Source organism: Halichoerus grypus, chromosome 4 (genome assembly GCF_964656455.1).
Source record: "Halichoerus grypus chromosome 4, mHalGry1.hap1.1, whole genome shotgun sequence".
NCBI lineage: Eukaryota > Metazoa > Chordata > Mammalia > Carnivora > Phocidae > Halichoerus > Halichoerus grypus.
The window spans coordinates 80259190-80286066 of NC_135715.1; the positions used below are offsets into that span (position 1 = coordinate 80259190).

Consider the following 26877-nt stretch of genomic DNA (forward strand, 5'->3'; position numbering starts at 1 on the left):
GACATTGAAATTTTAATTTCATGTAATTTTTATGTGTCACAAAACATTTGTGTGTGTGTGGCCTGAGGCTGTGTAACCTGGTTTACTGACCCAGGTTTAAGTGACAGAAGTCAAAGTGGATGATCACTGGTTTTGTTTACTGAGGGGTTGGGTGGGGTCACCGTGGCCTCAGTGTTTATTAGTTTCATCTCTAAGAGTTCAAAGATGGTCAGTAGTGATCACTGAGGACGGACATTTATAGTTAATTCATTGGAGGTCAGTGAGCGTTCTTTGGATGTTCATGGGCAACTGTCATCAGATGTTATTGGCAGCCATTGGAGGTCAGTGAGAGACTGTGAAAGTAGCTGAAGGGCTATTGGGATTTGGAGTGGTAGTTTAAGTAACTGAGGGATCAAAAGAAGGAAGGTCATTGAGGGCTCCTGCTCGGTGCACTATAGCATATGTCAATGAAATCACTGAGATTTTGTGGATGGTCATGGGTTTTTGGAGACTTGGGGAGGTGGGATACAGAAGTCTCAGGGAACTTTGAGAAGATATGGATGTTCAATGGAGGAGTCATGGACACTCTTTAGTCTGAGTACTCATGGATACTAATGGCAGTCACTAGGGACTAATGGATACCAGAGTAAATGAGGAAGAGTCACTGTGGGATCATGAAATGTCTTTGTGGACCCTGGTGTTAGTGGATGTCATTGGAGGTCAAAGGTCACTGGAAACTGGTGGTACCTGGGGAGCAGATGCAACATTGAAGGGTCATTGGGCCATCCATGTCATCTATGGTGGTGACTGGGAGGCAGGAAGGCTGACCCAGAAGCTGGGGTCTGGCTAGCTGGGGATCTTCTGACCAGTGACTGAGGGTCTGTTTGTCCAGTGGGGGGATGTACCTATCTGTCCACCTGGCTTTTCGGGGTGATGTTTATCTTGCTAAGGGCTTGGCTTTCTCATAGGCTGGGGTCTGTCTTACTGGCAGGAGCTAAGCCTGTCAAGCTGAGGTCTGCCTGGCTAATTGACTGGGTAGGTGGGGTATCTCTTTGCTGGGGTAATGTCTGTCTGTCCTTGAGGGATTTTGTCTTTTGGTTGCCTGGGATCACCTAATTGGCTGACGCCAGGAAGGTGTCCATGTGTCTGACCACAGGTCTTTCTGGATGTCTGGCTGGGTATCTTCCCATTTGTTCAACAATCTGTCCATTTATCTGGCTGTCTGTCCCTCTGGAGTCTTGTCTGTCTCCCTGGGGTTTTGTCCATCCAGAAGTCTGTCTAGCCAGGGGTCTGTGTGTCTGCCTATTTGGGGACCTTTCTATCTGGTTCAAAATCTTATGGCTTATGAACAGAATGGCTGAGGCTGTAGCCCACCTGTCATGCTTCCAGCTGGATTGGCTATATTTTTGGTTGCACGTTCACCCTAACTCCATGCCTGCCTCTCATTGTTTAATTTGTGTGCCCCGCTGACTATCCCTCTAGGTCTCTCCAGATATCCAAATGCTCCTGGCTTGCAATCTACTCAGCTCAGGCTGGTGTGGGGGATGGGGAGACCCATGGGAATTCCTCCAGTAGCCCAGCCTGTCCCACCTCTCCCTTCTCCCAGAGAATTGCATGCCATGTTCTTACAATGGGATTTGCTGCTGCTAGGGGCTCTTTTGTTCACCCTATTGGTGGCAATCCCATGAAGTGGGAGCAGAGGGCACTGCCCTTGAAGATCCTAAGTACCCCGATGCCCACATGCCACATGCCAATCTGCCTGATTGCCTGCTCATAGTGCTCACTCAACAGAGGCAAGTGAACTGGGTGCTGGAAGGTGCCTGGGTAAGCTTTCCTAATGCTGTGAGGAACCCAGGCTGAGCAGATGTTGCAAAGGGAAAAACTGTAACTTTATAATGGAGAAACATAGATACCACCTTAACCTAGGGAGCTTGTTGGGAGATACTTTGAGACTATCGATAGTATTACTGTGCAGTTCTTCTCTGGCTTCCTTTTTTGATAAGACCAAAAAGGGCAGAAGACATTTGAAAAAATTCTCCCACTGCTTCTGTTAAGAACCTGCAGGCAGGGTGGGCTGACCTGTGGGTCCATCCACAAATGTGGTGCTTAGCAAACAGGAAAAAGGACATTGACTCCAATAGGGGCAGCTTCTGCCCACCAGTGACTTCAGCTAACTACCTTTGGGAGGGCTTTTGTTATTCTCCCCTAACTCCTCAGGGGTTCTGGATTTCAGTGTTCTGAAATTGAGGATCCCTCCTGGTCCCTTTCTGGGAAAAAAAAGCAGCAGCTTAGAACTGGGGGAACACAGCCCAAGGAGAAAGCCACCCTACCTACCATTTCTCAGTCCTGCTGCCAACCCACATGACCTCTCTGTGGAGGCTGATTTCTAGTACTGGGAACTGCCCTGTTGTTCTGCTTCACAGAGGGAGGGGGAAAGCCCTCTTCCTCATCTTTAAAAAATTACATCTTTAAAATGTTCATACCAACCAGCCCCACTCTTCCAGGGCAGAGCCTGGGTATCTTCATCACCCAGAGTGAGCCCCAGATGCTAGTACATGCCTTTGGAGGAAATAAACTCAGCCCTGGGCTCTGTGCCAACAGCTCCAACTGCTGTAAGCTTTAGGCAAACAAATGCTCTGACAGTGATGCTGGTAGCATCCTGGGGCCTCTGGTCAGGTCACCCTGCATCCTTGGCTTGCAGCTTCCACACCCAACTTTAGCTCAGCCAGCACTTTATTTGGAAAAGACCAACTAGTCACGTTCTTTTAAGCTTAGTCTGGCTGGAGTTCTGCATAGCTAAGGGCTCTTCTGTGGGTGCTGAATGCAGAGCCCATGGCGTCACAACCAAAGGGAGGTATGGATCTTCTCCATCGCTTTCTGCCCCTCAATTATAAAACCAGAGAGAAGTTAAGTGCACATCTATGTCTGGGCAAGTATGCACATCTCTGGAAGGATTCCTGTAATGAGACCAAGAGCAAGGGCAGGGGGCATCTTACGCTGCTGCCGCTGCTCAGTGTTCTGAAGTCCTAGCCAATGCACTGTGGCAAGGAGAAAGCAAGAGTGGGGGGTCTGTCAAAAGTACTGTGGAACTGGCACATGGCATGCATAATCAGGCTAGAGAGTTCTAAAACCAAAAAGGCTTATAAGAAAATTTAATAAGGTATCCAGTTGAAATATAATACACACACACACATCACACATATACATACAGAAATCACTTTCCGATATACCAGCAAAAATGAATTTGAAACTGTAATGAAAAAAAAAATCTCCTATTAATTTCTTGAAAAATAGGCACCAAGTTCCAAACCCCTATTGAATTAATAGAGCTAAACAATGATATTAATGTCTGCTACCATCACAAAAAAGACACCCCACACATTATCATCCTCCTAGTAAAAGAACACAACACTCCACCAAGTATTCCCAACAACAAAATTTAAACCTGTACCTGATTGAGCCTTTAGATCTAAATGTTAATTCAGAAGAAATAGAAGGGCACAGAAAAATGTTAAATGACACAACAGGGACAAGATCAGAGACATCCAGACTGTGGAAACTCTGTAACAAATAAACCAGCTTCCTAATTGAATAAATTACAAAGAAAAAATAAAAAAAGAGAGAGAATCCTATAGGTTAAAAGAGACTTAGGATGTATACACAAATACTTACAGCAGCATTATTCATAATAGCCCCAATGTAGAAACAACCCAAGTTTCATAAAGTGATAAACAGATAGATAAAATATGGTATATCCATACAATGGACTATTACTCAGCAGTAAAAAGAAATGAAGTACTGATGCATGCTACCACAGGGATAAATTTTAAAAATGCACTGCTAAGTAAAAGAAGGCAGTTAAAAAACACCACATATTGTATGATTCCATTTGTATGAAATGTCCAGAATAGGCAACTCTATGGACCAAAAGTAGATTAGTGGTTACAAGGGCCTGAGGGTTGGAGGGATGGTTGGAGGGGAATGGGAAGTGACTAATGGGTACGGGGTTCCTTTTAGAAGGGACAAAAATGTTCTAAAATTAGATTGTAGCGATGGTTGCACAATTCTGTGACAATGATAAAAAAGTTTAATTGTATACCTTAAATGGGTGAACTGTGTGATATGTGAATTGTATCTCAATAAAGCTATTTAAAAAGAATGACAAGTGACTTTTCAATCATTTGCAATGAATGGACCTCATTTGGATCCTAGTTCAAACTAACATACTGTAATCCGGGAAAACTCAACACTAACGATATTTGAAATAATATATTTGGAATATATAAAATATCTATTTGGAATAATTGGTTCTTTAGGTGTGATAATGGTATTGTTATTCTTGTTGAGTCCTTATCTTTTGGAGATACATACAGAAATAGTCATGAATGAAATGACATGATGTCAAGGATTTGCTTCAAAATAAACAAGTGAGTGGATATAGGGAGTAGTAGGTGGGGCTATGAAGGAAACCAGACTGGTCAACATTGAGGTGGGCTCATGGACTCACTGTATGGTCCTCTCTGCTGTTGTATGTTTGAAATTTTGCACAATTAAAATATTTAAATCAATCAATATAGAGGTGAACAATCATTTCTATAGAGAAAGAGAGCAAACAGGTCAGAGAACACACACACATACAAATGGCCAATAGTATTTGAAAAGATGCACAACCTCCATCATAATTAAAGAAATACAAATTCAGCTGGGGAACCATTTTGCACCTAGAGCTTGGCCAAGATGAAAAGTCTGATAGTACCCAGTGCCAGCAAGGACACAGAAACAGGCACTCAGATCTACTGACAGTGGCCAGGACAGCCTCTCGGAGGACAATTCAGCAGCATCTATGATCATTTTAAAGACAACATTCCGCTCAGAGGAATTTATTCATCAGATATACTCGCATAAGTATACACAAAGGTATGTTCAATGATGTTCTTGAAGCAAGGTTTCTGGTAGTAAAAATAGAAAACAACTTGAATGTGCAGGTATTAAATAGGAGGTGGATCCACGTGTACTGGATACCCTTGATAACCTAGAGGCAGCTGAAAGAGATCATTGAAGGGAAAGAAAGGAAGTTCCAGAATGGTGTATACAGCATGATTTTTAGGTTAAAAAATACCACGAAGAGAAAACATCTGGCCATATATATATTTTTTTAAGTCAATAGTCCATAGCTTTTGGAGAGTACAGTGGAATTGTTGGGGGCACAGGAAGGAGGAAGGTGGTTTATTTTTCACTGTGCATTTCTGTTGTTTTTTTTTTTAACTTAAGGGTGTGTTACTTTTGTAATTTGAAGAAGTATCAGTATTAGAGAAGTATTTACAACATCTTCAAACTCTTGAAGCCAATCAGACAAAATCAAAGTGTCTTCCCTGCACTCCAAAGAAAACTGGGCAGAGAACCCAGATGGGAGCTCATGCAAGTGGTCAACAAGTAAATGAAATGTCTACCCACGGTAGCACTAAATTCTCCCTCCTCCCTGGATCCTCGGCACCATTCCCTCCTGCGAGGCACCAGTTGAATGTTTACCCTCCTGGAGATAATGCAGTTCATACACCAGCACAAGGCCCTCCCCCTTCCTTCTGCACACTGGTAGCATATCATATATGGCGTGTCACCATGCTTTTTATTCAACACTTTATCTTGAGGTGCTCAGTGGCTGCAGTGTTCCACTCTGTGGATACATCCTAATTTATGTAACTTCAGTGCTACTGATGGACATCCAGGCTGTTTCCCTGCTTTTGCTGCTACAGACAACGGTACAGATCCTTGCACAGTGACCACTGTGTACATGGTGTGCAGGTTGGGCACATTCCTAGGTCTGGCTATGGGATCAAAGTAGAAATTATAAAATTTCCCCACAGTTTTACATCTATTATACAAAACTCCCTACACCTTTATGAACCATATTGAACCTTCCTCATCTTTGCCAATCTGATAAAAACGGTCTCCTGCTATAAACTTTCTGGTAGTAAGTATCAAAAGGTTTACACTTGTGCATCTCCTTGGATCAGAAATTCCACTTCTAGGAGTGTACCCTAGGGAAAGAATAAGGGATAGTGGGCAAGATGTTCACTGCAACCAGTTTGGTGGACCAATGCCTAAAATGTACCTTATATTGTGCTTGAATTTTCACTTCTTTTTTGTACCATAAACACATTCTCTTTCCTCTTTTTTTACCACCACTCTTTGGCTCTAACTCTCAATGGCTTTCAACCACCATTAATGGTTGGCACGTCTCCTTTGTCAACGTTAAAAATAAAACCGGCAGTTGTTTTACCAGCAAAAAATGGGTTTATTTGGGAATAGCAGAGAATTGCAATCCAAGACAAGCCTGGTAAGGCAAAACCATAGGCAAGTCCAGAGAACAGAAGAGAGGAATGCTCTTTTACAGAGGAAAGTGAGAAGTAGGGAGGGGTGTTATAAACAAAAAGTCCCTTAGAGTAAACTGGGAGTTCAAAGTATAGTGGCTTTTCATTGGCTGAGTTGTGACAGTCTCTCATTGGCGGGGCTGTTGCCGGAGGAGTAGAAAACCTTTCTTTCTCCTGCTGGGATACCAAAGTAGTAGCTAAAGTAGCAGGGACTTACAAGGTTTCTCTTCCATTTGGGTCTGCAATTAAGGAGTTTAGGAGTGGTAGGGCGTGAGATCGCTCCCTGCTGGCTTTCCAATTTTATTGTAAAGGAGGTTCCCTTTTATTTTCACACCTCAACCTTTTTATTGAAGATTTTTAACAACTTAAAAATATGAAAAATGCTTTAATAACAACAGCAGGCATTTGTAATTATTTTCCTTTTAATCCTTTACTGTAAAAAACTTAAAACATATATCAAAGTAGAAAGAATATTGTAACAAACCCCCGTCTGCATCACCTAAATGTGACAATTAGTATTTTGCTTCAGTTTTTCCCCCTCCGCTGAAGCATTTTCAAACAAGTATCAGGCTGATATTTCACCCCTAAATACTTCACTATATATAAAAACTAAGAACATTTTCTAAAGGAACTCCAATGTTATATTGTTACCCAATAGATTAGCAGTAATTCTTTTAAAACTTCTGTAACTTTTCTTTTGAAATGTCATGTTTATATAAAAGTTGCAAAAACAGGGCACAGATCTCTCATGCCCTTAACTTGGATTCCCCACATGTTAATATTTCTGAATATTGAGAATACTAGAACACGAAAATCAGTTGCAGACATGACACAGGGCTTTTCCTGGTCACAAAGGCCCTCTACTCTCCCTGGGCCACTGCTCTCTGGCCAGAGGAGATGCTCCAAATGGTACACACCAAAGCCCACGCCCACTCCCGTCTCCTCCCTTGTCCTTCACATTTCAAAACCATAAAAGAACTGATTTCTTCCAAAAAAAGTCAAATAAAAGATGCATAAATATCCCTTTAAGCACTGTACCAAGCCTCAAATCCAAGGCTCCCTGTGAGTCCTCAGGATATTATCCGTGCGATACATAAGGCACTACAGTGGACATTTCCCACAACTTATTTCGTGCTTTCATTACTGTTATTTTATTGACTCACTCTACAAATTCCCCTGCTCAAACATCCAGGCAAAGCTGTGCCTAAGCTGTCCCCAGCAGCATCACAGTGACCACTTCTGACCCTAGGATGGTGACTCAAGAAGTAGAACATTTTAAATGCTAAGAAACTCTACCAAACTGCCATCTGAAAATCCTTTACCTACAGGTTCTTCCACCAGCACAGTATGAGGGGTCCTGTTTCCCCCAGTATCATTTGACAGTACATACCATTCACATCCAATGGCTAAACACAGCTGATGAGCAAAACGTGGACCCGTCTTTCATAAAGCCCCCCACTACTGATGAGGCCAAGTGTGTTGACTTCTCTGAGGAACTTGAAAGAATTATACTCAAAGACTTCTTTAGCAGTGGAAGCCACAATAAAATGAATAATAAATAGTTTGCACAAAGGCCTGCTCTGAGACTTCTGTGCTGTTATTAAAAAATAAAACACCAGTGACTAAGGGCCTGCTCTAGGCTTGTGAAATAGTGAATGCAGCCCCAGGCCTCATGGTGCTCACCATGAGGATGCTCAGAGTAAGCAGGGGAGCATCATCCTCATGCCTGTGATGTCTGCAAGAGGTACAGGGGGATACAGTAAACAGGAAGGGCAGGAGCCCCACAGCTACTGAAAGTGAGGAATGAGGATGTGTAGTCAGACGAATGGTGGCCCCAAAAGATATGTCCACAGCCTAATTCCTGGAGCCCGTGATCTTATTCGGGAAAAAAAAAAAGTCTTTGCAGATGTGATTAAGCTCAGAATCTTTAAATGAAGAAGTCATCCTTGATTTTCTGATGCGCTATAAATCTAAGGACAAGTGTCCTTATAAGAGACACACAGAGGAAACTTGACAGTAGAGAAAGACCACGTGAAGACAAAGACAGAAACCACAACAATGCAACTACAAGCCAAAGAATATTAAGGATTGTCAGTAGCCACCAGAAGCTGGAAGAGGCAAGTAATGGAGGAGGGGTTGGGAGTGGAGCCAACACCTTAATCTGACTTCTGGCCTCCAGAATTGCAAGAGAATAAATCTGTTGTTTTAAGCCACCCAGTTTGTGGCAGTTTGTTTTGGCAGTCCCAGAAAACTAATATAAACATCATACTACTTCTACTTTGTATGTATTTTGGAATTTCCATAACTTGCATAAAAGTTTTAGTGGCATATCCTTCATTTGTGAGCTGAGGTTATGTCAAGGTGAGAGAGGCTCCGGAAGGCCCTAGATTCACATGAGTGGGGCCAGAAGTCACAGACATCCCTGTGAAGTCCTATTGCCTGTTCTCCATCAAGACTCCTCTCACTAGGCCACTGTTGCTCCTGGAACCCTTATGAGCACGTCCACCTCAGGGTCTTTGCATGGGTCATCCAGGTGGTCCCTGCTGCTTCATGCCATCCTGTAGCTTTCAGGGCATCTGCAGAGGTCTCCCCCACTCTCCATCCCCCTGCCTGAGTTTTTTTTTCATAGGCCTGCCCCAAGTGCTGTGATCGCTTTCTTACTTAATGTTATACCCCCCTCCACGTCAACTTGGAGGCATGCTGTAGGGTCCTGACACATGTTCTGTGTAAAACCAAGGTCTTTGGGTACATACCAGTCCCAGTCTGAGATGGGCTCTCACAGGGCCCCTGACTCCCAAGTGACAGCAACACCAAATCTCCCAAACCTTGGCTATGGCTAAGGGGCAAGCCAGCAGGTTGGGCCTGCCTTGTCCTAGGCACAGTATCAACAGCACACCTGCAAATGTCTCTGAGCTGTCAGCTCCCCACCTAAGAAGATCCAGTGGAAACTGTCCCTCACACTCAGCCTGACAGTGGGCTTGTCCTGACCACACAGAGGCAAAGGGGTGGTGTGGCACACAGACTTTATTCTGACCGCTCCCCGAGTCCTGGGTCCAGGCCCACGTCCTGACCAGCGAGCGGGTTCACTCAGCACTCAGAAAGACCCTCTTGCGTGCCGTGTTGGTGTATGGGTGCCAGCGCCACTCCACATCGGCTGTGGCCTCCTGCTCCAGCGTGCCCAGGCGGATTGTGTACACTGGGGGGCGGAGATGGACACATTGCCACCTACGCCGCCAGCACCCCCCCACCACCAGAAGGGCAGGGAAGCCCCAAACTCACACTTCAGTTCAAAGCGAGGTCCGACCTCGGTCAGCTCCACACTGCGGTGGCTGGTCTTCCTATATACATGGTGCCTGAGGCAAGGGGAGGCAGGGCATGGGTAACGGAAGACAGGGAGCAGATGTGGGTCAGTAACAAACAGCAGTGGGACACAAAGGTCAGGACACTATTCTGAGGCCAGCCCATGGACCTACCGGAAGGAGATATAGTCATCTTGGTTCGCGAAGGTGATGACCCGGTGGCTGTCATCTTTGGGCACAGGGAACAGGTAACGGAGTATGTCGGAGACCTGGGTCAGAGGGAAGGAGAGTGGCAAATGCCCAGCCGGCAACTCCGTGCCCCCAGCCCTCATCACCCCGTGGACCCAGACTCACCCGCTTGCCTAGTCGGGAGGAGAAGCCATGTATGATGAGGTGAGGCTTGGCCTCGGACACGGTGCCCAGGTCAGGGATGTCGTGCCGCATGACCACATTGCACAGTGTGAAGTAAGCAGTAGGGCCGAAGGGCAGGTGGCTGACAATGAGCCCCACTGGTGGGGCCAGGCGGGCCGTCAGAAACCTTATCTGCTCTCAGACAACCACCCCAGCAGACACCCTGTTCCCACCCACAGTCTTACCAGGTGTGCCTCGATGCTCATGGACAACCAGCAGGTCGGTGACACCATTGGCTTTGCAGGCTCGCACCAGTGCCCCTACCTCATGCCGGCCACGGTTCATGCGTTGGGCACCTGGGAACACCAACTTCAGCTCCTGTACATGAACTCGAGTTAGGACTGGGGCCACTAGTGCCTTAGCACCTCCCACTCACTTCCCACTACCGGTACCTTTGCAAACATCTTGAGGCGGGAACTGGGGTCTCGGGAGGTCGTGATCATGACCTTAGGGTCCTCGACCCCTGCCCATCGATATTCATCATCCATGTGGTTGGTCACACCTGTCAGAGCATGAGGGGCAACAACGAGACACTGTCTTGGGAAATAAAATGCTAACTTGAGGGTGGCTGAATCTGTCTAGAGCAGCACTGTCTGACAACACCTTCGATGATGAACATAAAATGCTCTACATCTGCACAGAGCAAGAGGGTGGCTCCCCAGCCACATTGGCTATAAACACAAGTATGACTGACAAACTAAATTTTTAAATTTGATTTAGTTTTAGTTCATTTTTTTATCACAGAGGGCTAATGGCTACCACCTAAGCGCAAGTCTAGATTCTGTTAAGGCCAAAGGTAACAGACTCCTTTCCCTCATAACAAAAATTCATAAAGTCTGTGATACCTTTAATATTTGTTGAATAATGCAATGAATGAAACATTTGGGTGTTAATGAAGTGCTGGGACCTGGGGACATGGCAGTGAACAAAACGGACACGGTCTTGCCTCAGCAGAGTTCACATTCTAGTAAGGGGGGCAATTAACAGACAAAACAGAGTAAGTGGGATAATACTGTATGTTATATAAACAAAACTGGGAGCACTAAGAAAGAGCTTTCCTGAGGTGCCATCTGTGCAGAGTCATGAGGGCATCTGGGAGACAGTTTTGCAAGGAGGAGCTCCACAGCCTTTCCTTCAAGGTGTCTGCGGAATGAGATGGAAGCCAGCAGGCTCAAGTGCAGGGGGAGAAGCTGGCCCAGTGTCAGGAAAGTTTACCTTCACCGCCGGCGTCATCGAACTCCAGGGAACCCTGTAAGGCCAGAGCCTCCCTGCGTAACTCGGTGGGAATCAGGCGATTCTCTGCAGGGGGAACACAGAGGGGCTGAGTAAGACACATGCATGGAGCCCTCAGTTTATATAACACTGTGGCTTACAAAAACTGTAGACTTTACTATAAAGTACCCTTTTCACTCCTTTCTGTGCAGAAAGGTGATACACGACTTTTTTGGCAGGGGGAAGACAGAGACAAAACTATTTTTGTCTACATGCCAACCTGTTAACAATGGTTACAGGAGGGGCGCCTGGGTGGCTCAGTCGTTAAGCGTCTGCCTTCAGCTCAGGTCATGATCCCAGGGTCCTGGGATCGAGCCCCGCATCAGGCTCCCTGCTCCGCGGGAAGCCTGCTTCTCCCTCTGCCACTCCCCCTGCTTGTGTTCCCTCTCTCGCTCTCTCTCTCTGTGTCAAATAAATAAATAAAATCTTAAAAAAAAAAAAACAATGGTTACAGGAGATTTCATTTTTTATGGTTCCTGAGTCTCATGGTTTTAGGGCTTTCTAAAATATTTAGTTGCAAGTATATACTGTTTTTGTAATTAGAAAAAAACTAACAAACTAATTTTTAAAAGAACAAATACAGAGTGCTCTTTCTGTATGAAGGTGGACCAGAAACCCTGAAACCCTCTGACAACAAAACTGCTAAACCTGATGCTTTGGGTCAGAGGTTTCCTCTGTGAACTAAAGCTAGACTTGGTTAAAAAAGGGCTGGGCTGTGGGCATGCCCACTTTGGAGTACAGAGCTCAATATGAACATGCCCTTGGAACCAGCAGGTCTTTCCAATATGCCCTGGAGAAATTCTTGCACATGGAAGAGAAGGTTCATAGCACCAATGCTGTTCCTAACTGCCCCAGACTAAAAAATGAGGTCAACACCAAGCACAGGGAAATGGGAGCCCCCACTACACTCAATAGATCTTAGAAACAATGCTGAATGAAAACATAAAGCTGGGAAAGAATACATACAACCTAATAACTACGTTTAAAACTGAAAACCAACCCCGTATGATTTAGGGATACAAACAAGTACGATACAAAGCACAAAGAAAAGCAAGGAAATGGCTTATTTTTAAACAGTATCCTGTATTGTGGTTATCTGAGTTGGGGAAAATATTCTTGAATTTCAATATATTGAGCATTTTTTATTAATAATGTGGGCAGATAGGTCACAGGTATTTAACATAACGCTTAAGGTAAACATATACTCACATACCACATGCACTTTATGTGTTTAAAACACAGAAAACCAAAGTGAATTTAAAATAATCAGAGGTAGTAAGCTGATGTACCATCCAGATAGGAAACAAAGTTCTACACAAGAACCCACACAAGAACCAAGAAAATAGGGATAAATATAACATTTCCATTCAGGCATGCTACCACTCTTCATTAGTATGACAAATAAAAAGTGGAGAAAATATTGCAAAGTTAGATCCTAATTCACAGGTCGAATAAAATTAAATTCTCAACGGTTTAATGCTTTTAAAATACAACGGAATCATAATAACGCTAAAAAGACAGTAAGATATTCTTGCTATTTTGTACTGAAGAAGGTAGCAAAAAAAAAAAAAAAAAACAATGGGGGTAGGTGCGGTAGGGAGAACATCTATAGGACAACGTAAAAATTTAAAATTTGGGAAGAACTAAACACACTATAAACAAAACTAATAGGCAAACTGTAAAATCTGGATACCGCAGCATATACGACAAGATATGAAATTTATAGCATCACGGAAGGGACATTTGCAAAGCCAAAAGACAAGGAAAAAGGCCAGTAAATACTTGAAAGGTTGCTCAGCCACACAAACACTAAGAAATGCTAATATAAACGCGTTTTATACCATTTGGTCTTTTACTCCATTAGATTTTAAAATGCAAACAGATGGTCTTTTTTTTTTTTTTTTAAATTTATTTATTTGACGGGGACAGCGAGAGAGGGAACACAAGCAGGGGGAGTGGGAGAGGGAGAAGCAGGCTTCCCGCGGAGCAGGGAGCCCGATGCGGGGCTCAACCCCAGGATCCCGGGATCATGACCTGAGCCGAAGGCAGACGCTTAACGACTGAGCCACCCAGGCGCCCGCAAACCAATACTCTTTTATAACTACAGGTCTAGAGCCCCCCCCACCCCCCCGCGCTGGGGGGGCTGAGACGTGCCTACCTTCCAGGGCGCGCCGAACCTTCTCCTTCCTCTCCTGGGCGGTTCGCAGCGACTCCTCGCGGGCCTTGCGGTACAGGTACTCCCGGCGAAGGCGGGCCTCACGACGCAGCTAGGGAACAGAGGGTCGGATCAGCCTCTTTCTCGCCACGCACAGCCGGGCCCCGGGGGCCACCAGCCTTACCAACCCCAAGCCTAGGAATCATCCCCAGCCCTGCGCGAGTCCCCAACATCAAAAACAGGAGCTCAAACATCCCTCCTACCATCCTGACCGCGACTTCCACGTGGGTCCAGGAGAATGCCGGGGCAGCGTAAGCAACGCCACCCTCGATTCTGCCCTCAACCAAGATGGTCGCTGGAGGCTTCGCTACACTCTGCTACTGTCGGGAGTGCCCAATGTTAAGATGACGGAGGGTGGGTTGGGAGTCGCAAGGCGATTGGCCAATCTGGAGGCGCATGCTTATTGGAACAGCCAATAGGCTGGCGTCAAAACTTTGTCACGTCGCTAAGGATCGCCCTTACTAAAGATGTCGGTGCATGGCTTCATTACTTATGACTGCTGTGCAGGATGCCCAATTTTAAGATGATGAACCGCTAGAGTAATCATAACTGGCGGTTCGAAATGATCCAGCAACTGTAAAAGCACAGCGGTTGACTGGAGGCTCGCCTACCGGCTCCTGGAATTAAAGCATCTTCTCCCTTAAAATGGCTGCCATACAGCTATACCTCTTCCATCACCACAGCTATCGCCCTACTATTAAAATGCGGCCTCTTATCGCTTCTCGGCCTTTTGGCCAAGTTCAAGTGTAAAATGCGGCCTCTTCCAAAAGCGACTCGGAACCACCCACAGCTCTAGCCAGCTCTAGCCGACTGTTCCGTTGCCTTACACTCTTCGGAGAACACAGCTAGTCAATTCTGGGTCGCTGCTCCCCAAAGCGCTTGCCTTTGGAAACGTTGGGCAACTCGGCCCACGGCTGGGAACGCCCCTTGAAGGTGAGCCTATTGGTTGTCATGGCGGTATGGCGAGCGGCGATTGGGCAACCTGTGAGGAGGCTGGTACCAGACCTCAGTACCGTGGGCCCATGGCTGCGCCGGACGTAAGGGCGCAGGTGGACTCGCTCCTTCTGCAACTGCTCCGGGACCTGGAAGAACTGGAGGCGAAGCGGGCGGCATTGAACGCTCGGGTGGAAGAGGTGGGATCTTGGGGAGGGAGGGATGGGCGGGCATGCGGAGGTAAACTGAGTTTCATCGCTCTCCTCGTATCCCAGGGCTGGCTCTCGCTCTCTAAAGCTCGCTATGCCATGGGTGCCAAGTCTGTAGGTCCTCTGCAGTATGCCTCCCGCATGGAGCCTCAGGTCTGCGTCTACACCAGGTGAGGAGCCGTGCATGTTGGAACGGGTGGGCGGGCAGGGTCCAGGCTGGGGCCTCCAAATGTCGATCCTACCTTCTCGTTCTTCAGCGAGGCCCAGGACGGACTCCAGAAGTTCTGGGTGGTGAGAGCCAGCGCCCAGACTCCAGAAGAGGTGGGGCCCCGTGAAGCAGGTGAGTCCCCCTTTTTTTCCCGTCAGGGCGTCCTCCCGATGTCAAAAACAAAATATACAGGATAATTGAGGAGATGATTTTATTAAGAGTGTTGCGATGGAGAGAGCGGCCCAGATTGGAGGATCACAGTGTCTCAGCAGGCTGTGTTTTTGTTTTGTTTTTGTTTTTGTTTTTGCTTTAGACTTCTGTAGGGAGAAATAGACAAGTTATAGGTGATGTCCTTTACAGTTGGGATAGTTTTGCAATTGGGGGAAACTTCAGTCAGTTGAACAGAAAATGTTTATATGTCTGGTTTCAGAGGGACAAACTTCTAATCTCAATCATTTATGAGACGAACGGGAAGTTGGAGGGTCTGTCTGGCCTTTCAGCATGTTCAGGCAAAATGGGAAAAGTCAGTGTGTGGCTCCTTGTTTACCTCGTGGTAAACAAGGGGGTCATCTGCTGATCTTGTGAGAGTCATGAGGAGTGGTCTGGGCATCTCATCTGAATCACAAAGGGAAGGGTTGTTCTTTGTGGTAAGCTGTTTTCTGGAACATAAATGGTTGGAGGGATTTTCCAGCCTTCAGTGTTTGTCAGGATCATGAGCTCAGATCAAATTCAACATTGTCACAGAGAAGACAAGCGACAGGTAATGAGACCCTCAACCTCCAGTCTGTCTTTCTCCAGCTTTGCGCAGGCGCAAGGGTCTCACCAGAACCCCAGAGCTGGAGTCCTCCCCAGCCCCCCGGGACCCTCTGAACTGGTTTGGAATCCTCGTTCCTCACAGTCTGCGTCATGCCCAAGCCAGCTTCCGGGAGGGTGAGTAGACTTCTAAATGCAGGAAGAACTTGAGTACTAAAGCCATGCCTGGCTGGGGTTAATCTGCAAAGGGTTTCTCCATAGCAGGCTTTTGTTGCACACCTGCTGTTTTTTCCAAAAAGCATTTACTGGCTGTTGGCAGTGTTCCAGGCTCATGTTAGGTGCTGGAGATACAGCAGGAAACAAAAGAGATAAACACCCCTCATGGAATGTTTATTCTATTGAGGGGAGAATGAAAACATGCAAATAAATAAGTAGGCCCATATATAATACCAGGTAGTGAGAATTGTTACGGAAAAATAAGATAGGGTATGGTGGATGGAGTGGGACAGGAGTGGGTGAGGGTAGCTATTTTACGAAGGGTGGCCTGGAAAGTCCTCTCTGAAAAGATGGAGAGAACTTTGTGGTTGATCTGGGGGATCAGTGCTGTAGGCAGAGGGACCAGCCAGGGCAAAAGCTTTGAGGTGAGATCATGTTTAGGATGGCAGAGAGGAGGCCAAATGGGTTGGAGTGGAGTTTATGTAGCAGGGAGTGCCAGGAGCTCAGGTCAGAGGTGGCTGGGCTCAGGTGATTTGAGGTACAGGCCCTGATGAGGACTTTGGGAGTCATGGGTGGCTCTGAAGAGAGGGGGGCACAGTTGGACCCACAGAGTGATAGGAAGACTGTGGTGCTGGGTGGGAACAGACAAGAGCAGAGGGAGGAAGCAGGTGACGGGGAGCAGCCAGGCTTGAGATGCAGATGGAGGCAGTGAAGGAGAGGGTAAGTGATGGGAACCTGCATGTTTTGAGAATAGAAGCCACAAGATTTACTGACAGATCAATTTGAGAGTAAGGGAAGGAGAGGAATGAAGCCTGAGCCCACAGATTCCAGCAGGAACACCTGAGGGAATGAAGTTGCCCTCACCTGGTGTGAGAGAGCTGCAGCCAAGGGTAAGTCAGGAGTTGGGTGAGAGTATGTTCCTAGTGCTGTGTGGTGGAGACTGTGCTCGGGTGTCTGGGCACATGCATCTGAGTTTGGAAGAGACCTGGGCTGAAAAGAGAGATTTGGGAGCCCACTGCATAACACTCGTGTTTAAATTCCCAAGTTGCTGACACATACACAGCATTTAAGCTGAGATCAGCAGAGGGCCTCAAAATGTGGACAGAAGGTGGGAGGAGGAAGGGGAGAAACCACTCGAGGAGACTGAGAAGTAGTGGTGAGGCAGGAGCAACAACCAGAGGGTGAGAGATCCCAGAAGCCAAGAGGAGAAAGTGCTTCCTGGAGGGAGGTGAGCAGATGTGTGGCCAGCTCTGCTGTCAGGCAGGTAGGCTGAAGACTGAACTGGTGAGTGGACTGGGCATGGAGGGCCCAGAAGACTGTTAAGCAGAAGCATCAGGCAAAAGCCACCTAGATGTGGATCCAGAATGTGGAACACTCCTGGGGGCAGAGAAAACAGAAGGAGAGAGGGCGAGAACAGTGAAGGACTATTATAATGAAGGAAAGAAGGAAGGAAATGAGGGCATGCAACAGTGTTTTTTAGTCCCTGGTGGGTAATATAAGGGAGTAAAGAAAGTCTGTTTAAGAGGTGACATTTTAGTAAAGATCTGAAGGAGGTGAGGGTGTGGGTCTAGTGAGGTTCTGAAGCAGCCAATGCAAGGCTCTTCTTGAAATATTTTAGGAATAGTGTGGAGGCCAGAAAGTTCTGGAGCCTTTCCAGTACCTGGAGATATTCAGAGCCCCCTGAGTCATGTGTCACATCGAGGATACCATGGCAACAATCTTCTCTCTTCCTCTAGGCCTGCAGCTGGCTGCAGAGATGGCCAGCCTTCAGATCCGGATCGACTGGGGTCGAAGCCAACTCCGGGGGCTCCAGGAGAAACTCAAGCAGCTGGAGCCTGAGTCTGCCTGACTTGTGACCAGAGGCGGGCAGTGAGCACAGCTGTTCTTTGGTGTGGCTGCCTTATCTCAGGCCTTCTTCCCTCACAGAGTGCCCCTGCCCCTATTCCCACCCCAACTAATCCCTGCTCCTTAAAATTTCTCTGGTTTGCATGTTTCTAGCTTTGTTAGGTGTGAAAGTTTGAAGAGGCAAACTGAATAATGTTGAAAGTCACTACTGTGAAACCACTTCTAAGCTTGTATTCTCCTAGGACACATTCATGTGGGGCAGGGGCAAAGCTGTTAGGTTAGTTCATAAATAACTAGAACAGCCTCATGGATATATCAGCTGTGGCTTCTTTACAGGATGAAATACTGCACAGTTAGTGGCAGGGAAGGACAACAAATAGGTGCTTCAGTTTCACTAGATTCTCAAAACTAATTTTGATGTAGGAAAAAAAGCAAACATGGCTAACAAATCAGGACAGTTTGATTCCATATCAATAAAAAACATGAACACCTAAGTAGATAGGTAGTCCTTGGCAGGTTTTAAGCCAGAAAGTAAAAAAGATCTGACTTAGATTTTCAAGGGAACTCTAGGAACTCTTCCTTTATCTTTATAGGAGACTGAGCTGCTTTTAATTTTTGAAGGGCCAAATGTGTTTCATGTGCTGGGATCTGTGTCCTTGCTTCATTTTCCTACTGGGTTGTTGGTATTTTTAGTAGTTTCTAGGAGGTAATCTTTATGCTGCGGGAAAATTAATCCTTTGTTCATAATATGGAATGTAAATATTTTTCCCAATTTCTCTTGTAACTTTGCTTATGGTGTTTTTTTTTAAACCTTTACTGTAAAATAAAACACATTAAACTGCACAAAATAATTGAATAGTTTAATGAATAAGGTGAAAGCTATAGTAACCACCACCCAGCTCTCATATTTTTTAAATTAATTTTATTGATTTAAGAGTTGACTTTATCAATCAGCTGTTTTATCATTTCTGGATTTGGGGTTGTAAATGATATGATAAAGGAATTCTCCAGTATTTTCCTTAAGAACTTTTGTGGTTTCAGTGAGGTATGGGGTGAATCCTGCATCCAGCTTGTTTTTTCTACCATAGGTCTACATACTGTATGTTGAACCATTGATTTGAGATGTCACCTTTTTTTCTTTCACATAAACCTGCACCGTATTTTGGAGCTTCCATTGTTTCATTGATTTTACTGTCAGTTAATACACAGGTACCACACTGTTTTAATCCTTGAGTCTTTAACATTTACTTTAATCACAGTAGGTCGTTATTTGTGGTTGGATTGGGAGGAATTGTTTATTTTGTTTTTGCCACATTGAGCTTGAGTTGTCAGTGAAAAGCCTATGGAAGCACTCAAAAGGAAACTAGAGAAAAAAAGTACATCCCTTCTCACACAGGTTGAATTTCAGAACAAAATCCTGCTAGGAAGTGTCAACCCAGTGAGATTTTGAAGTCAAAATAAGTAAAAACACAATACGTTTTTGTTTTTCACAGAAAAGATATTCATGAGGAACTCCGTCCCGGATGGGGTCCTTTATTTTAGATGTAAGTTGATGTCGAAGGTCAAGCAATAGCCTTCATTTTACTGTTTGAATGCCCAGCATGGTAGGCAAATAGGGACTGAGAAAATCACAAACGCTCTGCAATCTGCCCTGGCTCCAGTCCTTTGGGAAATCTCCGGGAGCAGGAGTTCCCGCCCCCTAGAGAGGCCCGGATGTTCCAGCCCGGGGGGGCGGGGCGCCAGTTTGGGGGAAGGGGGGTCCTTGAAGCTGGGGCTCGCGCAGCCGCAGTCAGAATTTCCGGGGGCGGAGCGAGCCTAACGGGTAAGAAGCCGTTGTGTGAAGGGGCAGACGGCAAGCTGAGGTAAGTGATGTCTACAGAAACGAGAGAGGTGTGTTCAGCACTTCCCATATGGTCTAGCGGTTAGGATTCCTGGTTTTCACCCAGGCGGCCCGGGTTCGACTCCCGGTATGGGAAGAGGATAAACTTTTTCGTTTCTACTGGCCAGGCCAGAATTTTGTATTTTCGCCACTAGAATGCCTCAGGTCGAATTCGGCGTTTCTTTCCAATTAAGCCTGGAGAAACTGGGGCCCGGGGAGCTCTGGGACCTATCATTCTGTGTTTTGAACGAAGTATTAATTTTCATCACATCATTAAACTATTTTCTCGATCAGTAATTTATTAATTATATAAGATACCATATACATTATAGATTTGAATACCATTATATTTAAATATTGAATAATATTTAAAATACTCAAAATTTATTGTCAATCTCTGGGTGGGGGCACCCTCCGGGAGGGAGGAAGGGATGGGTGAAGTCAAGACACTTGCAGCTTCTGCTCCAGAGCCAGTCCAGAGGCTGGGCTGCAACAAGTGGAGCTGAGTCTCTGGAGGAGCATAGGATGAAGTGTATGAATGGACTGGAGAGGGCCAGTTGGAAGAAGTCTCTGGCAATTTAATTTTCTCTGGTCTTCCGGCCGCTTTGTTTGCCTTCTAGTCCAGTGGTTAGAGTTCTTAAGCAATCCAGTTTGCCCCCAACCCTTTATGGAAATACTTAAAACTTAAGAATCCCTCTTGACCCCCAACACTTGCACACTTCCAGTCAAAAGGAGAGCCAAACATACAAACATGAGATACTAAGTGCCTTTGTCAATTTTCCACCCCCTTTGTCTGGTTCACTTAGTCAACCCAGGGAGGTTATGTGCAGGGCTAAGGTCCTGCCTTCAGAAGTGGACCACTACACTCATTTATTCACTCATACATTTGGTGGGGGGGGGGGAGGGGGAGAAATTATTTCTGTAATCATATTAATTTAAAGTGTATAGGTTAAAATAGGATACAGTGGAGCTGGGAAGTCATCACTGTGTCCTCACAAGAAAAAAAAGCTGAATAAACTAAAATTTAACAACTCTTCTTAGATCCATGAGAAAATTGAAGTCACGGCTGAATTGCTGCCTTGAAAATTGGGGGGAAGACTGACTACAGAGAGTCATAGTATACCAGGCTCAGAAGCTGCTGCTGGAGCCAGTAACTGGTAGGAAAACTTAAAGGCTAATTGACCCTGTTGAGAGAAAAACTCTCTAAAGGCCTAATCTATAAAGGAAGTTTATTTTATTTTATTTTATTTTACTTTATTTTATTTTATTTTGACATGTTTAATATTTATTGTTCTTTTGCAGAACAAGAATCCTAGGTAGTTGCTACCATGGTGGCTTAATTTAGACAAAAATAGCTAAGAGGCATCAATTTATTACCATAGCAATTTTAACAGCGACTCACTAAATTATTAACAGAACCATTTTCTAGAAAGTACTGATCTAGTTACATGAATATGACATAGGTGAAATATGAGAACAGTATAAACATTTTGTACAATGCACTTTTAGTTCTCCACAGTTTGCTATAAAGCAAATATAACTTGGCTCTGATGTAGACAATTATTGATATAATTTTCAAGTTTTTCAATGTGAGAAAGTCACTGTGACTGTGGCCCTCCTTAACATGGAGCCCATAACACTCCCTGGGCAGGTTCAGACCCAACTCACACATCTACAAACTGACTAGAAATAGCCAGTCAGGTAAATGTCGGTTTTCCTCAAATGAAAACTGAAAACAAACAAACAAAAGATTTTGCCAGTTAGAACAGTTTCCAACTCCATTTGGGATCTAGGCATGGATCCAATGGCCATCAGACTCAGAGTCAGAGCCCTCAGGAAAACTGGAAGAAATTCGTTAGAGATGGCAAAATCAAAGGTTTTCTACCTCAGCTGCAGGGTGATCAGCACAACCTCACCTCTCCTCCTGACTCCTCAGCCACGACAGAAAGAAACAGGCAGATTCACCAGAGGAACTGGGGCATTCTTATTTATAAACTAAGGAAATGAAGAGGCCCCAACCAGAGCATGTACAGATTTTGTGAAAGAATAAAGCCCTTGAGTATGACATTGGTCAAAGGCAAAAGAAGAGATTTCTGTCTGCAGTAACATCTTTAATTTTTCCCAAGGGGAAGCCATTTTAGATTTCTAAGTTAGCATGACTGTATAAACTTCATATAAACCAAAAGCCTGATTTATGGCCCGCCAAGCCATAAAGGAAAACCATCTTGTCCTTAAGGTATCAATGAATACTCCTACGCCTTGCATTTAACATTGCATTAATGTTAAATTAAAATTTATGATTCCTGCCTATATGTTAATCTGTAATCTTTTGACCTTTTACAAGACGGAAAAAAAAATCTATAACCTTGTACAAAGTAATCTGCCTATATGTTCATCTGTAATCTTTTGACCTTTTTACAAGACGTAAAAAAAATCTATAACCCTGTACAAAGCGTTCGTTCTCTGGAGCATTATCTTTCCTGTGAAGAGTGTGTTTCCCAGGCAGCTGTCCTAACTTGGGCTGGGATAAAACTTTCTTTCTTTTAGAGTTTCTTAAAGTTTTATTCATTTTGCATTGACAACCCTCACATTCTTGTGGGTTTTACCTCCAGGAACCCTACCAGGTTCTTAGGGTCAAGACTGGAGAAGAATCCCCTGGTGCTTCTGGCAAAAGGAGGGAAAAGTAACCACTTGGAAATATGCCAGCGCACCCAGTTCTCCTTAACAAAGGCCTATCCTCAGGGAAACTGTTTTACTAGAGCCCACCCAATCTGGGGGAAGAGAAATACCCAACCCTCTCTAGCCTTCCTATGTCACATAAAGGGAGAAAAAAGCTGGGAAGCACTTTTGAAGGTTATAGTCTTCGGGCGGAAGCTCAATAAAAGACTATAGGATTATACAGTACTTCCCCTCCTCCCACATATTATCACCACACCACATATATATATATGATATATATAATACAACTTAAAGAACTGTAGGGCTCAGAATCTATGTAAGAAATCTGCTGGGAAACCCAAACACAGAAGAGGAGACTAAAATAAGAACACTGGAGGAAATTTTAGCCTCTGATACCTACAGCCACAGCAAACAATAAACACAGAGTGATTCTTAGCCAGATAAATATAAAAGCTCACACTAATAGCCTATTTAACTTGGTTCCTTTTACCTGATACATCATATCTACCTTTTTTTTTTTTAAGATTTTATTTATTTGACAGAAAGAGAAAGCACAAGCAGGGGGAGCAGCAGAGGGAGATGGAGAAGCAGGTTTCCCACTGAGCAGGGAGCCCGATGTGGGGCTCAATCCCAGGACCCTGTCTGGGATCATGACCTGAGCCGAAGGCAGATGCTTAACCAACTGAGCCACCCGGGCACCCCTCATGTTTACCTTTCAATAAAACTTAAAAGTTGGGGGATAAAGCATGTCTATAGTTGAGAACCTCTGTCAGCCCATGTCCTACTTTAGGATTTTGGAAGTCCCACAGCCTCCCTTCATTTTCTTCCATCTCTGTTCCTTGGAGTTCAGGTTCCAGTAGTTTTCCTGGTATAACATTCTCAGAACCCTTGTCAGCTTCCTGTGCATTTCATGGGGTTTCAGTCCTCAGACAAGAGGGTCCTCCATAGATCTTTCCTGGATAACCCCATCTCTATTCTTGCTTCTGCTGAGATGGCCAGTTGGATCCATGAGTCACAAGCCCAATCTCTTCAGCAAAAGATTGTCCAGCCACACCCTTGGCCCCTTTTTTCAGAGCACACTTTCCCCCCCAACAGTGAATTTCTTAATATTTGAATCCTTTGTAATCTGGATAGCCTGAGAACCACCCAAATCATCAAGAGCTGGCTCCTTTTTGCTTAACTATCCTTTTCTTAATTTACTTCTTTCCTTCTGCTTTTTACTGTAAGCATCAAGGAGAAGCAGTCTGTGCCTACAACACTTTTCTTAGAAATCTCTTCAGCTAAATATCTAAGTTCATTGCTTCTAAGTTCTACTTTCTGTCAAACAGTAGAATACAATTCAGCCAAGTTCTCTACCACTTTAAAACAAGAATTGCTTTTCTTCTAGTGTCCAATAACATGTTTCTCATTTCCTTCTAAGTTCTTGCCCAGAAGCACCTTTAACTTTCATATTTCTACTAAAATTCTGTTCATGTCAATATATGTATTCTCTAAAGAGGATAGAAGTGTTCTCTACAGTGCTCCTTGCTTATCTTTTAGCTCTAACCAGAATAACCTTTAATGTCCATAGGTATTTCCACTAACCCTCTCTTCAAGGCATTCTAGGCTTTTTCTATCTTGTGCCTCAAAATTCTTCTGGCTCTATCCCTTACCCAATTCCAAAGCCACATTCAACATTTTCAAGTATTTGTTACAGGAGCACCCTACTTCCTGGTATCAAAATCTGTATTAGTTTCCTAGGGCTGCCATTATAAGTGACTTGGTAATTTATTATCTCTCAGTTCTGAGGCCAGAAGTCTAAAATCAAGCTGTTTCTACGGCCACATGTCCTCTGAAGACTCTAGGGAAAACTCCTTTGCCTCCTCCTAGCTTCTGGTGGCTCCTGGAAATCCTTGGCATTCCTTAGGTTGCAGATGCATTGCTCAATTTCTGCCTCCATCTTCATATGGCCTTCTTCCCTCTATGTGTCTATCTGTGTCCTCTTCTTTTCCTATAAGGAAGATTAGTTATGGGCCCAATCCAACAGTGATTGGATATGGGCCCATTCTAATCCAGTATGACATCACCTTAACTTAATTGCATCTTCAAAGAACCTATTTCCAAATAAGATTATACACATACAGGTTGCAGGTGGACATGAATTTGGGGGAAGACACTCTTTACCCCACCACTGAGCACATGTTGGAACAAATTACAAGACCAGTGGATTCTTGTAATATAGTTCTTATAAATGCTATCTTGACTCAGTTTTGAAGCTCTGGCTGGAGGCTAGTCAATTCCCCTTCTTGAGTAGCTAATTAAATCCACACCCCAACCACTTTCTTTATCAGGCTCTCACACTATGGGCTGCTATATACCTATCCTAATCACTCCAGGGCCAGATACGAGACAGGGGAAGCCCCTATGCCCACGAGCCTGCTGAAATGATTCAAACTAGCCAATCCTAACCCTGGTTACCTTGCCTAATCCATTCATTCCCAAGGAAATCATCATAAAATCTTTTGTGTACACGTTCCTCTTCGCCCTTTCTGTCTCTTGACCTCACCATTGGTCATTTTTTGTCCCCCACTGCCACCCTCTTGCCCCCACATGATGTGTACTTCTTCTCTTGAGAACTTTGAGTAAAATAAACTATCTTTTCAGTGTCAGTTGTCTCCTGATCTATTGGCCTTACCATACCTAAATAATAATAATAAATAATCATGATAAATAAAACCTACCAAAACAATTGGCCCAGCAAAGCAGGATGGTTTGCTTCCAGACCAAATGACATGTCACTAGACTTTTCTGACTTACAGGTTCTTTCAGAGAGCAGTAGCTACCTGAGCAGGTGTGCCACCAGCTGGCGTGTTGGTGCTGTGGGCCATAGCTGCTTTTTGTTGCCTCTACCAGATGTTGCTGTGAATCTACTCCACAAATTGTGAAATTTATGAACAGCCCTCCCTTGTGTCCTCTCTGAGTCAAGGTGTTAAGTGTCCAGGACAGAGCACCTGGGGGCAGCTCAAATTAATTGGGTACTTCTGATTGTTAAAAGGTTCCTCTGAAGGGAGTAAGGTATGATCCCATCCAAGTGGCAGGGGATGGGTCTGATTAGCCTACTGGTCAGCAAGTGGTGGGGCCAATGAAGTCATTATATCCTATAACAGAATCATTTTATTTGGCCTGTTCCACACTATGTAGGAGACTACTCTCTTCTCAAGCCATTCATAGGGTCAATATGAGGTATCCTCGTGACCATGGCACCCACAGGTCCTGTGGTAAAGGAAATGGTTGTTATGCTGTTGCTTGTCTAACTGCATGACTCAGCGGGGTAGGAGAGGCCACATGGATGGAAGCCAATAGCACAAAGCTTAATGAAAAGGGAAAGTTTGGGGGACACTATCCCTACTCTATCTAAGACCCCTGAGATAGTCATGCCATTGTTTCAGGAATGTAAAACTCTGGGCAACACTCATGGGCCTTTCTGAGTAGTGCTGCTCACCAGCACACCAAGGGCCTTATGCTCAAAATCTGGATCCTCAAAGTACTGATAAGGCCACTGTTGCTCTCCTGGAAGTGGATGTGGACCCCTCCGAGGTCAAATTAGACATCATAGACAGGGCGGCCACCCCCTACAGATAGGACCATTTGGGACCACCAAGTCCTTTGGTAAATACTCAAAGGTCAAAATAGTTTGGGACAAACAGGAGACTAAAACAAAAACTAAAATTTTTACCTGCCTGGACATACAAGTCATTTTTAAAGATTTTACCAAAAAGACAATGAAAAAGAATTGGTACTTCAGACCAAGAGCTAACTGCACTATCCCAAGAAGAGGCTGTTATAGCTCTCTAAGTACAAACCCCCAATCTTTGGGAGGCGTATTTGGATGGCTTGGAAGGAGGAAGTGCCACCTATTAGGGGCTCCTCCCTCTCCCCTGCTTTTGCTGTAACCACTTAGAAGGTACATACATAGTGTTATTAGCCAGAGACAGAAACTAGAAATTGTGGATTCAGGCAACTAAAAGACTAAGACGAACAAATAAACTAACCAAAAAAAGGAAAAGAAAAAGGAAAAAAAAAAAAAAAAAAAAGCACCCAAAGAAATGTAGATGCAGGGTGGAAAATAAAAAGTAAATAAAGTATATATATTTAATTTGACTCAATTGTAAGTGGAAAATTTACTAAAAGACTTCATATGACAAAAAACAAAAGGGCTTTTGTGCCTCAACAATATAGGTTCTAAATTAACTTCAACATCTGCTAAAATGCACCAACTGACAAAGCTTCATGGTCTTAATCAATGCTTGGGCTCAAATTACAGTTATACCTGGGGTCCCACTAAGTATAAACATTGTACCCCCTATAATCTTAGGAAAGGCACAAAATATAAAATAGAGAAAAATAAGTATGTGTCACTTTAACCATAGCCTTGCCTAAATTTCCCATAACCATAGTACTTATTGCTCTAAAATATCCCAGGTTGGACATAGATCCTCTAACACAATGAGGAATCAATTAAAATTAAATTAAGTTTTTGACATTTACAAACTGGCAGGATAATAGTGAGACCTCCATAGACCTCCAGTTAATATGGCCCAATGTAGGTTAGAACAGGGCCTTTATGGA

The 26877-nt window shown here is 44.5% G+C and overlaps 3 protein-coding genes and 1 non-coding gene across 5 annotated transcripts in view; 3 read left to right on the plus strand and 1 right to left on the minus strand.

Annotated features, from left to right (window-relative positions):
- Window positions 1-9356: 9356 nt before the first annotated feature.
- IMP4 (IMP U3 small nucleolar ribonucleoprotein 4) lies at window positions 9357-14408 on the minus strand. The gene is made up of 9 exons (XM_036097126.2): window positions 13751-14408; window positions 13491-13599; window positions 11276-11359; window positions 10453-10562; window positions 10246-10378; window positions 10004-10158; window positions 9824-9918; window positions 9630-9703; window positions 9357-9546 (listed from the first exon to the last, which is right to left on the minus strand). Exons 1-9 carry the CDS (start codon window positions 13751-13753, stop codon window positions 9434-9436), a joined length of 876 nt encoding a protein of 291 aa, XP_035953019.1. The 5' UTR covers window positions 13754-14408; the 3' UTR covers window positions 9357-9433.
- A 116-nt stretch (window positions 14409-14524) lies between these two features.
- On the plus strand, window positions 14525-18562 carry VMA22 (vacuolar ATPase assembly factor VMA22). The gene is made up of 5 exons (XM_036097128.2): window positions 14525-14680; window positions 14756-14859; window positions 14947-15029; window positions 15696-15827; window positions 17603-18562. The coding sequence occupies exons 1-5, from the start codon at window positions 14570-14572 to the stop codon at window positions 17713-17715; spliced, it is 543 nt and encodes a 180-aa protein (XP_035953021.2). The 5' UTR covers window positions 14525-14569; the 3' UTR covers window positions 17716-18562.
- Window positions 18563-19514: 952 nt separating this feature from the next.
- Window positions 19515-26877, plus strand: part of LOC118538868 (uncharacterized) — a 43055-nt gene continuing 35692 nt past the window's right edge. For both annotated transcript variants that reach the window (XR_013447055.1, XM_078070624.1), the window contains exons 1-2: window positions 19515-19573; window positions 20632-20747. The gene's annotated coding sequence lies outside the window, so the exon portion shown is untranslated. The remainder of the gene's footprint in view (window positions 19574-20631; window positions 20748-26877) is intronic.
- On the plus strand, window positions 19616-19687 carry TRNAE-UUC (transfer RNA glutamic acid (anticodon UUC)). The gene has a single exon. It is a non-coding gene; the product is annotated as a tRNA-Glu (tRNA).

Bases quoted from the DNA above. Each gene is read 5' to 3' on its own strand.
- IMP4 (XM_036097126.2), bottom strand. The intron at 10,379-10,452 runs GTACCGGTAGTG...GTTCATGTACAG, and splicing joins GCCTCAAGATGTTTGCAAAG to GAGCTGAAGTTGGTGTTCCC. The intron at 9,919-10,003 runs GTGAGTCTGGGT...CCTCTGACCCAG, and splicing joins CCTCCCGACTAGGCAAGCGG to GTCTCCGACATACTCCGTTA.
- VMA22 (XM_036097128.2), top strand. From the start codon at position 14,570: ATGGCTGCGCCGGACGTAAGGGCGCAGGTGGACTCGCTCCTTCTGCAA. The intron at 14,681-14,755 runs GTGGGATCTTGG...CTCGTATCCCAG, and splicing joins TGAACGCTCGGGTGGAAGAG to GGCTGGCTCTCGCTCTCTAA. The intron at 14,860-14,946 runs GTGAGGAGCCGT...CTCGTTCTTCAG, and splicing joins CAGGTCTGCGTCTACACCAG to CGAGGCCCAGGACGGACTCC.